The 14,122-nt window shown below is 44.1% G+C and overlaps 3 protein-coding genes across 3 annotated transcripts; 1 reads left to right on the forward strand and 2 right to left on the reverse strand.

The window, feature by feature from the left end:
* Window positions 1–248: 248 nt before the first annotated feature.
* On the forward strand, window positions 249–3,543 carry LOC127783504 (protein STRICTOSIDINE SYNTHASE-LIKE 10-like). Its single transcript, XM_052310689.1, has 3 exons — window positions 249–607; window positions 692–964; window positions 3,030–3,543. The coding sequence occupies exons 1-3, from the start codon at window positions 249–251 to the stop codon at window positions 3,541–3,543; spliced, it is 1,146 nt and encodes a 381-aa protein (XP_052166649.1).
* A 737-nt stretch (window positions 3,544–4,280) lies between these two features.
* Window positions 4,281–8,624, reverse strand: LOC127784429 (enolase 1, chloroplastic). The gene is made up of 7 exons (XM_052311734.1): window positions 8,116–8,624; window positions 6,378–6,685; window positions 5,887–6,041; window positions 5,474–5,791; window positions 5,021–5,167; window positions 4,876–4,926; window positions 4,281–4,729 (listed from the first exon to the last, which is right to left on the reverse strand). Exons 1-7 carry the CDS (start codon window positions 8,508–8,510, stop codon window positions 4,664–4,666), a joined length of 1,440 nt encoding a protein of 479 aa, XP_052167694.1. The 5' UTR covers window positions 8,511–8,624; the 3' UTR covers window positions 4,281–4,663.
* Window positions 8,625–9,427: 803 nt separating this feature from the next.
* On the reverse strand, window positions 9,428–13,915 carry LOC127784428 (pentatricopeptide repeat-containing protein At1g52640, mitochondrial-like). Its single transcript, XM_052311733.1, has 5 exons — window positions 12,692–13,915; window positions 11,547–11,600; window positions 11,095–11,118; window positions 10,964–11,006; window positions 9,428–9,816 (listed from the first exon to the last, which is right to left on the reverse strand). The coding sequence occupies exons 1-5, from the start codon at window positions 13,850–13,852 to the stop codon at window positions 9,695–9,697; spliced, it is 1,404 nt and encodes a 467-aa protein (XP_052167693.1). The 5' UTR covers window positions 13,853–13,915; the 3' UTR covers window positions 9,428–9,694.
* Between the last annotated feature and the right edge of the window lie 207 nt (window positions 13,916–14,122).

Consider the following 14,122-nt stretch of genomic DNA (forward strand, 5'->3'; position numbering starts at 1 on the left):
TTCTTTAAGAATGACATAAATATTTTCATATTTTTACAAAAATTTTAAATAAAATAAATGGTCAAACGTTGGTCAAAAAGTCAACGGCGTCATATATTAAAATACGGAGGGAGTATATCATCTGCCTGGCCTTCTTTAGATTGTCCTTACAACTTCTATAAGTAGCACATGCTCTCGCACTGCCCAACCACAAATGCACAGATCCATGGCCACCTTCTAGCTTAGCTTCTCCAGCCAAAGCTAAATTAATGGCGGCTTCTTCTCCTCCCATTGTCATGGAGGCCAAGAAGAAGTGCCCATCAGCTGCCATGTGGCCGTGCTTGTCTCCCCGGGCGGCAGTGCTCATTGCGCTCCTCCTCTTGCCGGCGGCCATGGCGTCGGCGGCGGCGGCGGCGGCCGGCCACGGCGAGGAGATGAAGTCCATCTACGCCGGGCCCAAGGTCGTGCCCGTGCGGCTGGGCCGGCCGGCGTTCGGCCCGGAGAGCCTCGCCTTCGACCACCGCGGCGGCGGCCCCTACACCGGCGTCTCCAACGGCCGCGTCCTCCGGTGGCGCGCCGACCGCCGCCGCCCCGGCTGGACCGAGTTCGCCCACAACTACAAGCACGCGTAAGCTCTCAATCACAGCTAATGACATGGCGCATGAGACTCACCGGCGGCGTACGGGCGGCGGCGCGTGGTGTTGATTTGCAGGACGGTGGCGGAGTGCGCGGCGAGGAAGAAGGCGGCGGCGGCGGAGAGCGTGTGCGGGCGGCCGCTGGGGGTGCAGTTCGACCGGAGGACGGGCGAGATGTACATCGCGGACGCGTACCTGGGGCTGATGAGGGTGGGGCGGCGCGGCGGGATGGCGGAGGTGGTGGCGGCGGAGGCCGGCGGCGTGGCGCTCAACTTCGTGAACGGGGTGGACGTCGACCAAGCCACCGGCGACGTCTACTTCACCGATAGCAGCACCACGTACAAGCGGAGGTACGTACGTATGGGCTACCTATTGGGCTACATGGTACTCCCTCCGTATTTTAATACATGACATTGTTCACAGTTTGATCAACATTTGACCATTCATTTTATTTAAAAATATATGTTATTATTATTTATTTTATTGCAATTTAATTTATCATCAAATGTTCTTTAAATATGACATTAATATTTTTATATTTACACAAAAATTTGAATAAGATAAATCTTCAAAAGTTGGTAAAAAAAAGTCAACTGCGTCATGCATTAAAATATAGAATTGGTACTTTTTTTTTCATTGCAAAATATAGTAATATAATATTGGTTAAATGGAACATGCTCTAATACCACGAATTTGGTCAGGTGGTTTGTCTGGGTTCTTATATTTTAGAACAGATGGAGTATGCAAGCACAACTACTTTGAAACAAAGTGTTAAAAAAAACATGATTTGGTTTGCGAGTTATAGTTGCATTTAATGGATTTTATTTGATCCTTTTCCCGACTACGTAGCTGTATGTCACACAATAGTTTAGGGTAATTTAGACTTATATTTCTTAAATAAAAGTGACTGGGGAAGTACCTCATTGTCTTCAAACGCCACTTTAGCACTAAATTGTATTGTAATGCATAATTTAGCTGTAATATCTACTACAATTACGAAAATTGTAATATACCGTACTTTTTTCACGCACTACTGTAAAAATAATTTTCCGAGACACACTCAGGTTCCATTTCTACCGGCATATTGGTAGGGGCGGGCCATTTTTTAAAATGCATTTTACCCATATGTAAAAATACTCCCTTCGTCTCAAAATATAAGGAATTTGTGTCACATCCTCCAAAATCTCTTATATTTTGAGATGGAGGGAGTAGTTAATTTGGTAGTACCATGTCAAATGGATTTACGGGTTGAAGAAAATGTCTGACAACAGTGTACCATGTACGTATATCAATATTGATTTCACTGTCTATTTTTCCTGGGGCAAGTTAGCATATATAGTACAGTATTGCAGGGGACAACGGACATATTAACATTATTATGGTGAATTACTACAGTAGATAAGAATGTCATTGGAGTTATGAACATTTATTAATTAGCTGGATCGAGAAACAAATGATCATCTGCATAGTAGTTGTACTAGCTCAGGTTTTGGATCTCAATTAAAACAGGGGAATTCTTGTGATAAGTAAGTGGAGTACTATTTCCGTAGGTTTAATTAGAGCAAGTTTAATAGTGTAGCTAACTGTTGGTTTCAAAACAACTATAGCTAATCTAATAGTCCACTCATACAATAGTTAACTATAAAAATATACTACAACATTAATACTCGGTCCCACCTCTCATACACACATAATGTTTTGGAGTCCGTGTTACAGCCGGCTACAAATCTATAGCCCGCTTTCTTCTCTCTCTTCTCTTTTTTTTCTCGATATGTAGTTATAGCTGACTTATAGCTTGCTATTGTACCTGCTCTTAAGGCATTAAGTTATATTTACGACATCACATTCAGAAAACTTCTTGCACTACATATTGATTACATAAATTTACATTTTAATTGCGCTATAAATAACAGAAATTACATTGTAACTAAACTACTAGTAAACACTATATAGAATTAGATTTATGATAAAAGCAAATGACTAGAAAGATATGAGAGATTTTTTTAAAATAATGGGAGGAGAATTTTTTTATGTGAAATTGCTAGAAAACTTCTGTCAATTTTTTTGTACTTCCAAAACTTTCAGATTTGTGGCCATCGAGTCACCTTGAGATTTGAGCATAAAGAGAAAATTGCTAGAAATAAATTTTCGCACGGGTCATGCCTTAAGATTTGTGCATGAAGTTATCCGATGCTAACCAACCAAATTATAGTTGAATATAAGTTTTATATATAGCTACATTTCTATTACAATGTAATTACATTTCAATTATATTATAGTTGCATTTGAAAAAGATACTAGGATATATGAAAAATAGAAGCATACTTTCTAGTGCAAGTTGGGTAATTAAGGAGGTTTAATTAACCATCATTGTGGTAATATAGTCTGTAAAACTAATTAATCCGTGCGGTGCAGCGACTACCTGCTGGTGGTGCTCTCCGGCGACGCGACGGGGCGGCTGCTCCGGTACGAGCCGCGGACGGGCAACGTCACCGTGCTCGAGTCCGGCCTCGCCTTCCCCAACGGCGTCGCCGTCAGCGCCGACGGCACCCACCTCGTCGTCGCCGAGACGGCCTCCTGCCGGCTGCTCCGCCACTGGCTCCGCGGCAGCAACGCCGGCGCCACCGAGGTTCTCGCCGACCTCCCCGGCTACCCGGACAACGTGCGCCCCGCCGCCGCCGACGGCGGCCGCGGCGCGTCGTACTGGGTCGCGCTCAACCGCGACAAGGCGTGGACCGTGAACGGCACGACGCCGGCGTCCGTGGCCGCCGTCAGGGTGGTCGTCGACGACGGCGGCGGCAAGGTGGACGTGGCGCTGCGCGGGTTCGGCGGCGCCACGGTGAGCGAGGTGGTGGAGCGGAACGGGTCGCTGTGGTTCGGCTCCGTCGACACGCCGTACGTCGGCTTGCTCAAGCTCACCTCGCTCTAGCTTAGCTTAGCTGCTTTACCGCGCACGTGCCAAATTCGAGCTCTATTAATATTATTTTTTTAGAAAAAAGAAACAACGTGCCAATTAGACGTCAAGGATTCGTTCCGGGGCGGGGATGATAGGTATAACAAGAAATTTATAATAGGTACAACAAAAAACCGTGATTCATTCCGGGTCGAGTACCAATTTACTCATATTAGGTACAACAAAACATTCGGATTAGTTCCACACCTCTTGACTAGTGGATTGATTCCTGGTCTCTTATTGTCCCTATCACGTGTAAATTGGTTTCCGGTCCGGAATGAATCCCATTCTCTCATTATATATATCATAAATTTTTTACTATACTTGTCATTCTCGGTTTGGATTGAATCCTTGTGTAACCGAACGAGGCCTAATCCTGTTTGGTAGCTAGAGCCATGTGTCTCAGTGGTAAAATTTTATGGTAAAAATCATGTATCAAAATATTTATGACCTATGAATAGTCTTCTCCGATTCCTACGTTGCATAGGTGCAACATCAAACAAGAGGTTGTCGATGATGTCGTCGTTGAAAGTGAGTGATGTTTAGAGTGTTGTTTGCAAGCGAAAATGGTATTTTGTTGGCATCTGTTTGTCAACCTTAACTTCGTTCGTGGGATTTGCTTTGGAATCACGAGAGAGGTTTATACCAACAAGGATCATCTCGATTGAAGTATCTACACATGTCACAATCTGCAATGCAAATATTATATGATCAAAGCGCATCAGACTTCAATACAATGCTTTCCAATTGTTCATAAATCATCATAACATCCAAATAAAGAATTTGGGGGTGAACTTCCTGTAAATGGGGAAGAATTTCCCATGTTTCAGACAGCCGATTAGTTTGATAAATAATGCATGGCAAAAAATGTTACTAATCATGTTGAGGAAATACAGCTCGTTTCCTAGCATTAGCGGTCTCTCGGATGGCTTCTCCTGTAGCACAAGCTACAGATGCATATACAACCATGCATCCAATAGATTAAGTTGCAAAAAGATAAGAAAAAAAATAAGGATGCCTCAATAGTACAAGACCTTATTTCTACTCAACAGTACACAAGCGACTCTTTCCGAATGTTGTGTGGTATGTATGTTTCTTAGGGAGACCTGAATGCCTCCCCAGCATAGCGCACATTGCCTAGCTCCTCTTCGATCCGCAGAAGCTGTACAGGAACAAAACATAGTATGGTGTAATGGGGAAAATAGCGAGGGAGAAACTTGAGGTAGAATCAGGAAATGACATGTGGAAGTACATAATCTCAGTATAGGTTGGTGAAAAATGGATATGGAACAGGATAAGAATATTTACCTGATTGTACTTTGCCAGTCTCTCGCTACGGCATGGAGCACCAGTTTTGATCTGCAACACATGAATGAGTGTGTTAGGATCATCTGATGAGCGTTCGTAGAATTTTGGTACCACAGTTAAGATTTCTGATGGTGATAGTCCCTACCTGACCACTTGCTAAACCAACAGCCAGATCTGCGATGAAATTATCTTCCGTTTCCCCACTCCTGTGGCTGACCATCACGCCCCAACCAGCAGCTTTTGAATCAAGAGCAGCTTGAATTGATTCAGTGACAGTGCCAATTTGATTAACCTGAAAAACAGTTGAATATATTTTGTCATTTTGCAGTCCATGTTTATATTGGACTTAGAACTGATCATTATCAGAAGAACAATAGGAATTTGATGGTACAGAGTGCTTTACACAGTCAAATTCTGTTGTTGTTTATTGCAACAAAGAGATTAATAGTAATTAGCTATCTGGTAACAAGCCAACATCACTTCAATACTGCCATGTTCTACATTAAATTGTATTCACCAAATACATTGTAAGAATGAATGTATGTTTGCACATTATGTGAGTAAAATAGCATGACGGATATGCATAGTAAATACCCACCTTCAGCAGAAGAGCATTGCAAGCCTTCTTGCCAATAGCCTCTGCAATACGTTTTGGGTTCGTGACGAGTAAATCATCCCCCACAATTTGGATATTAACTGAAGACTGCAATGATGCCCATGAGCTCCAGTCATCTTGATCGAAAGGGTCCTCAATTGATACAATGGGGAAATCCTTGACAAATTCTTTGTACAGATCACAGAGACGCTGGGCTGAAAGAACATGAGCTCCATCATTAGGCTGATTCTTAAAGTTTAAGTCATAGCTTCCATCCTTTGTAAGAAACTCTGATGCTGCAACATCCATTCCAATTTTAATCTGCAGTAGGATGGGTTCACAGTATTATAAGTTACAAAAAAAAAAAAGGTGGTCCACATTGAAAAGGTGGGAAATAAAACAAGATGACTGCAGACCTTTCCAGAGTAGCCTGCCTTCTCAATGGCATCCATAAGCAAGACAAGGCCTTCTCTGTTGTCTTGAACATTAGGAGCAAAGCCACCTTCATCTCCAACATTGCATGCATCTTGACCATATTTCGCCTTAATGATGCCCTTTAGGGCATGGTAAACTGTAACATGGACAGGTAAATCTCAGAAGACAAACATTTGAGAATTAAAAGACGAGAGCAAACTACAAGTCAAATGCGCAGATGTAACTGTTGCCAATGTGTCATTTACTGAATAATCATGACATTGACTCAAAACAAATATCAAATACAGTACCAAATTAATCATGCATGCGCAGATGTAACTGTTGCCAATGTATCATTTACTGAATAATCATGACATTGACTCATACAAATATCAAATACAGTACCAAATTAATCGTGCATAAGGGCATGCATTGGACAATTAGAATTCCAAAAGTATGTGTATCACACTATCAATTAAACACATAAAGTTACCTTCACTACCCATGCGAAGAGCCTCAGAAAATGAAGATGCTCCCACAGGTAAAAGCATGAACTCCTGCATGGCCAGATTGTTGCCCGCATGGCTACCTCCATTTATTACATTGAAAGCTGGGACGGGCATGACAAGCTCCTTTGTTCCAGCCAACTCCTGAATATGTTTATATAAAGGAACTTCCTTTGCACCAGCACCAGCCCTGCATACGCTTAAAGAGACTCCAAGAATAGCATTGGCACCCAATTTTGACTTGTTCGGAGTTCCATCAATGTCTAGCATGATTGCATCAACATCACTCTGGTTCCTGACAAAATGGTATATGAACATTGCATTATAGATTATATGCAAGACACAGAAGCAAGCATTGCAAGCACAATTTAATGGTACCTCCCAACACCCAGAAATCTATTTGGATGCAAAATGACAACAAATTTCACTTTAATCGTCTTTGACAATCCTTCAGATATGGCAATGGTTCTGTTGATAGTAATTTGTTTCCCTATGCCCAGTTGTCCGTTTAGTTTAGTAAATCAGCTTCATCCTCACTTCAGGGAATTTAAGGGGGGCAAGCCCAAGAAAAACAGCGCTTAGGGATTCAAATATGCAAAATCATTTTACAACTGTGTATGTAAGTTCAGCACTTGAATTGAATGCTAGAACTTGTTGTTTCTTAGTACACAACTAAGCACACACAAGGACTACTTTATTTCATCGATTGTCCCTAGAGTAGTTCTCCCATGCCATTTCATTCTAGGACACTTTGTGTCGTTCTTTGTAATTTAAGTTAAGAAACCAAATCCACAGTTTCAGAGGAAGAAGAATGGTACTGCTAGAAGTCAAAATATGGCAACATGACGATACCAAAGTGAGAGGCATGGACCATAAATTGTAGCATCGGAAGTACAAACATAGTTCTAAAAAGTGAATCTTAAAATAACTTCACATTTATCCCCGCAAAAAAAAAAGAACTCCACATTTATGTAAAAGCATTACAAACATCAATATCATTTTCACCAGCTAAAAAAAAAAAGGCATGGCATCTAGGAATGATCTATAACAGATTTGAACCAAAAACACATAAAAACAAATGATGATTACATTTGCAAATATCTTTTTGAGTATTCAATAAATAGGTCCAGCTACGTACTAATAACAACTCTTCTCATTTTTTGTAACTTCATCAGCAGAAAGCAATGGAGACAATACCTCAATAAACCTGACATTGCAAGAAATGGCACGGGATAGGATTTGTCCTTTCTCTCTCTCTCTCTCTCTCTCTCTCTCTCTCTCTCTCTCTCTCTCTCTCTCTCTCTCTCCCTTTTAAAGTTTTTTTTAAGGTTCAATAGAATGCTTATAAATCCTACAAGTAACAAACTACTACCAAATCAAATTATGCTATTGATTCCACTGTAAATAGTACTAGCACTAGCAAGAAGGGAATTCCAGTTCCCAAACTTCCCAACTAAACCCAATAATAATTCAGTAAAATGTTCCTCTGGGTCAGTCTAACCATATTTCCTTCTTGTCTCTATCATTAGCCATGATTGGGAGAAGTTTTAAGCTTCACTATCAAACATCAGGTCAAACTGGTCACCTAACCAAACACCCATGACCAGCAGCAGTTTGATCATGAGCAGCACGTTTCCCACCTACCCACTGCCAAGCCACCGGCGATCAGATCCGGCATTGCGTGGAACCCACCCACCTGGGCTTCGTACCGTAACCCCGGCTCACCTGACGTCGACGCCGACGAGCTTGGGCGCGATGACCTCGTTGATGTTGCGGACGGCGTTGAGCACGCCCTTCCCGCCGTACGCCGCCCCGTCCCCATCGCGGAGCTCGAGCGCCTCGTAGATCCCCGTGGATGCGCCGCTGGGCACCGCGGAGCGGTGCAGCCGCCCGTCCCCGGCGACGAGGTCGACCTCCACGGTGGGGTTCCCGCGGCTGTCCACGATCTGCCTCGCCCGGATCGACCGCACCACCTCCGCCCCCGTCGCCGCCCTCGCCTCCTCCGCCGACGTCGCGAGCGCCGCGCGGACGGTGGCGGCGACGGGGCGCCGCCGCGGGGTGGCGGTGCCGGTGCCGGGGGGCAGGAGGGGGTTGGTGGGGAGGAGGAGGCGGTGGGCCATCAGTGCTGGCGAGAGAGGGTGGAGTTAAGGGGGGGATCGCCGGTTTTTATGTCGCGGCGGCGGCGGCGGCGGCGGCGGAGGAGGTCGTTGGGGGGCGGAGGCCGCGAGGTGGCAGGAAGAAGGAAATAAAGAAATTTTTTGAAGGAGGCGGGTTTGGTGGGGTGGGGCGAACGTGGGGCCACATGTCATTGACAGGTTGCTCCAGGGATAATGGGAATGCGCCTCTTGTGGGCCGGTGGGAGACCGAGAGGGCGAAGAATTTTTTTTATGAGTTTTTATTTTAAATGTTTATTAAATAATTTTAATAATAGAACTCCCAGGAACTTATTTTTAAAAATGAACATTTCCCCAAACTACTCTGCCACGCCACGGGTGATGCCACATGTCAATCGTTGGCCACGCCGGTTCTAGCGGAGGCGTGGCGAAAAGTTTGTTTTTGAAAATAAGTTCCTGGTAGATATATTATTAAAATATCTTTAAAAAATTCGAAAGTACAATTTCTCAAAATCTAGATCAAAAGTTAAACTATTTGAAGAAGCTTCTGATGCTGGGAGAGAAGTTATAGCAACTAGAAACTCCTTTGATTTTTGATTTTGGGAACACTAGAAATTTGCAAGGTGTTCTCATGAATCAGTTCAAATCACCCGCAAAACAGACCCAAAAAAAATTGATGTTTTCAGATATCAAAATGGTATTGCCTTTCTCAAAAAAAAAAAAGAAAGAAAGAAAGAAAAAAGGTATTGCCCGTGTGGTCGATGCCACATGCCCACCCACCCCACTGAGAAAGAAGCAGAAACAGTAGAGAATTCAGATTATATATACTTCGGATATAACCAAACGCCTGTACTCCCGAGCTGAAATCACAGGTATCAGATTTGTGTAAAAGAAGGGCACAACTGAATACTCGAACTGAAGCATTATAAAAGGCGAGCAGCTGCGGCTTGTTATCAGCAAGCAAACATCTGTGGCATTCTGCTAAAATCAAATTTGCATACAAGCCAAACACATCGCCTTAGCAGCAGCAGCAGCAGATACTCTAGAGGAGAACGCTCATAGCATAAAATCACTCTCGAGTCATTCAACAGCAATGGTCCAAGAAAACTAATATCGGATACACATAAAACGCTGAAAAATCCATCACCGATGCCAAATCGTTACGGGCCAATCTCTGGTCTGCGGCCAAGTTATGTGGAGTCGGCAGGCTTCGCCTCGTCGGCCTTCTTGGTAGGCACATCAGTACCCATCTCAGCTTTCAGGTCGTTGACGCTCTGCTCCAGCTCATCGATCTTGGTTCCCATTTCATCTAGTGCAGTGCAGTTAAAGAAAACGGAATATAGCAGTCCAAAGGTATGAATGCAGCGATGAAACTTATGTCCGTATTTGAGAATCGATAGCTTCGAAACAAAGAATGCATTGTGTCCGTTTACAATATACTAAGTATAAGGTTTGCATCATGGGGTTACTTTTGAACAAGTAGAGCGGTATCTGAACAACTTGGGTCATTACGGAAGCAGTTACAAAAAGCATGAGAAAAAGAATACTACCAGCAATTTTCAATATCTGACTCAGACATGATATCATGGAAGGCTTGTTAATTTGTTACATAAAAGGATGGAACAAAAAAGAATACTACCAGCAGTTACATAAAGCTTGTAAAAATTAATCTTGCAATAAAGATTGTGCAGAAACTGTCAAATGTTGCTTTGTTCCACCACTTACATTACATGACAATAAATATTTTACCCTCAAAAATGTGGAGTGGATTGCCAAAGAAATGTAACCACATAAAACTAGAACACAAAAGGGACAGAAGAGAAAGAAGAACAAAACCCCAGTAGTACTAGTTAGCTCCTCCGTCACTCCCAAAATGTAAGCAGTTCATTAAATAAGAAAAGGTTGGGATTGATTGAGATGAGGAAGTAGTTGGAGGAATTAACTGAGAGATGGTTGTGAGTTGTGATTGGTTTAGATGAGGAAGTAGGTGAAAAAGATGATATATTTTGGGACAAATTTTGAACGCTAGAAGTTGCTATATGTTGGGATGGTAGGAGTACTTAGTTATCAAGTACTGTAATTGTTCAACCATCAAACAAGCCTATATCAATGGCATATGCTGTTTGTAGAGATACTTGGCTGTTGGAATGATTATGTTTAACATAAATAGTCAGAATACTACAAATTTCCATCTACAAATTCAAACAGAAACAAATGGCATGATAGAATGATAAACAATATCACCATCTGAAATGCATACTGTGATACTAGCATCATCATAATTCTCAATAGCATAACGCAAGATATTGTAATGCAACGACAACCCTAAGTTAACTATGCATTGGCATAAGGTTATTTGTTCAGTGTGATGATGTTAGTGATCCACTTTCAGATTTCGTTCGGAAGATTCCAAGAGAAGAATAGAATGAACATAATGGCATAGAAGCAGAAAAGGATATTCTTTGACACAATGTTCTGGGACATAGACTCAAACCTTGATTGCTGAAATTCATCATTATTTTTGTGAGTGAAAGATGGATGTGAATTCATCAGTACAGATGTTAATAGAAACATATCCGAAGGAACTCACCATCTGGGTTAGGAGGTTTTGTACCTGAAAGAGAGATTATAATCGGTAAAAAAAACCTTTTTTTCCTGAATAAAGCGATATAAGCATGCTACCTCCAAAGCAAAACATAACTTATCAGCAATAGAAAACCACTACATGGTTTTACTACTAAATTTCATCTATTAAGTCAATGTAAGTTTCTCGATGAAAGCAAAACATCTTAATGTTTACAACTAAATGTAATCTATTAAGTGCAATCAGATGATATCAAAAGCAGCAAGATCAATATTCAAAACAGTGGAACCATTCACTACAGATAGTGACAGGATAAGTAAATAAGTAAACGTGATGCATAAAGCATGCCCACTCTTCCTAAAATATTTTGGGCCTTTTACTCTCATGTGTTTGGCTGGTTGTTACATTTGAAAATGGGAGAAAAGATCAATGATGCGATTGGTAATATTAAAACTTACAAATGCTGTCATATCTGCCGGGTTCTGCGATGAGGGCTCTGAGTCCATATTGGTCTGCAACAACAGATTCATTGAATGATTTACAAATGTTGAAGTGCCAAAATAATAATATACATGTAAAAATAAATGAAAGGTCCATTAACATCTAAGGTGTAAAACACTAAAATGTAGCATAATACAGTATATTATAGTCGATCATTAACAACTTAGCACAGACAATAATGTTTCATATGCCAATTCTCTAGAATAACTAAGTATGTATAACTAAAACATCACGCATACATATGATTGTAAGGAAAAGGTAAAAAGTGAAGCACCCTAGCATAGAATGATAGTCCATATCAGTAAATGCAAAACAGTCATGAATCATGGTGATTGAATTATTCAAAGCATCCTTGGATCCTCATAGATTGACAGATAAAATGGCAAAAGGGTGAGAAGAGAAACATAAATGCAGTTTGGAAAACTCTCAGTCACAAATTTCTGTGCCAGGAATTTTTATTAACTCGCCCATTAAGTCTATGACACTCAGAGAACTTCCTCATGAGGTGCAACATTTGTATTTTTAGACTAGAGAGACAAACTAGAACAAAATAAAATCTGGTCACAACTCGCAAGACAACTCTCTAATGCTACTTTCAGTCTCCTGGTTTCCATTTCCCCTTCCATCCATTCTCATCAAGATCACGCCCAGAGAATTCATGGCCATTTCTCAGACTTTTGGTTTCCTCTGCCCTCTTACTACGGCACATGATAGTAGACATTTCTTGTATTGTATATGAAGTGCTCCGCCGCATCCTATCAGTGAGCACTCCAAGTTGGTCTCGGAGGCCAAGCATCAGCAATCTATCCCTTAACACCTCACAAGTGGCCTGGTAAGGTGGGATACCCTCATCCACCATTCTCACAAAGTAACTGCAGGCATCTTCTGCTCTTCCCTTCTTGGAAGCTAGCCCATGGATCATCACAGCATAAGTTGCTGCCCCTGGGTGGAAACCACGCTTTTCCATCCCATCCCAAACCTCAATAGCTGTATCAAACCTTCCTACACCAATCAACATTTTCAGTAGCATGTTATAAGAGTGCCGGTCTGGCGGACATAATTCTTTATCCATTCTTGAAATGAGCCGCAGCGCCTTGTTCACCTCTTTCAGTTTACAGTGTGCATTAAGCAGTGTGTTATAGCTCCAAACATCAGGCTTTTCGCCTTGGGTGGTGATCTCATCCAGGATATTGTAAGCCTCATTGATCTCTCCCAAATCACACAGTAACCGAATAACAGCATTGTATGTGAATACATTTGGTGTGAGAGCATGAGTGTGCATCCTATCTAGCACACGAAGAGCAGCACGAACATCCTTTGATGCACATGCGGCATGAAGGAAAGGACCATAAGTGGCCGCATTTGGAACAAGCCCATGACTCTTTTGCATATTGCTCAGCTGCTCCTGCGCTGATGTAATATCCCCTCCCCGACATAAGGCATCAATCAAAGCATTGTACACATGCACATCAAGCTCCACACCTCTCTCGATCATTTCATCAAATAGACTCCGCGTATTTTCCGGATTCTTAACAACAGCCCACCCAGAGATCAAAATTGTGTAGGCCTTCGCTGAAACATCAAATTGAGCTGCCGACTCCCTAAAAAATCTTTCACCATACTCTACTAGGCCATTACGCGACAGAGCAAAGAGCAACGAATGGAAATCAGCAATCGTCGGGGGGAACCCGAACCCCGCCATGGATGAGAAGGCCCGGATGGCATCTTCGGGGAGGCGAGCACGGGAGTACGCGCGGAACAGAAGCGGGAAGAGGCCCCGCGAGAGCGCGGACGGCGGGAGGTCGGACAGCAGCGAGCGCAGCAGCGGGAAGAGCCGCGCGCCGGCGAGCGAGTTCGCGAGGACGAGGAGCGAGTCCGGGTGGTGGGAGAACCCGGGCAGCTCCCCGGCGAAGAGGAAGAACCGGAGCGAGGGCAGCGGGAGGTGCCTGCACCGGCGCAGCACCGCCGCGGCGTCGCCCGGCGTGAGCCGCGGCGCGAACCCTCGCAGCGCCGCCGGCAGGTCGTGGCGCGGCCCGCGGAAGTCGCTGAGCACCCGGCACAGCGAGCCGACGAGCCGCGCGTCCACGTCCACTCCCGCGCCCGCCGCGTCCGCGTCCGCGTCCGCGTCTGCGTCCGCTGGGCCCGGATCTCCGCCGCCGAAACCTGCCTGCGGCGAGGCGCAGAAGAGACGGCCGAGAAGGAGGAGGATCGGACGCGGCGGGGCGCGACGGAGCGCGGCGAGCGGCCTTGCCGCGGATCGCATCGCGGGAGGCGGCGGGAACGGCAGATCCGCGGGTAACGCGAGGACGAACACGAGCGAGAGGGAGAAGGAAATGGGTTGTGCGGGAGAGGGAGGGAGGAGGGGAGGGCTTACCGAGGTGGGGATCGGGTCGCCGGAGCGGAGTCGGGGGTCGCCGGAAGAGGAGGAGGAGGAGGAGGGGGCTCGCCGCCGGCGATTTCCCGGGTGAGGATTGAGGAAGTGGTGGCTCCGATGGGTCGAGACGAGGTGAGAGGCCGTGGGTCAGAAATGAAT

This window comes from Oryza glaberrima, chromosome 9, assembly GCF_000147395.1.
Source record: "Oryza glaberrima chromosome 9, OglaRS2, whole genome shotgun sequence".
Taxonomy (NCBI): Eukaryota; Viridiplantae; Streptophyta; class Magnoliopsida; order Poales; family Poaceae; genus Oryza; species Oryza glaberrima.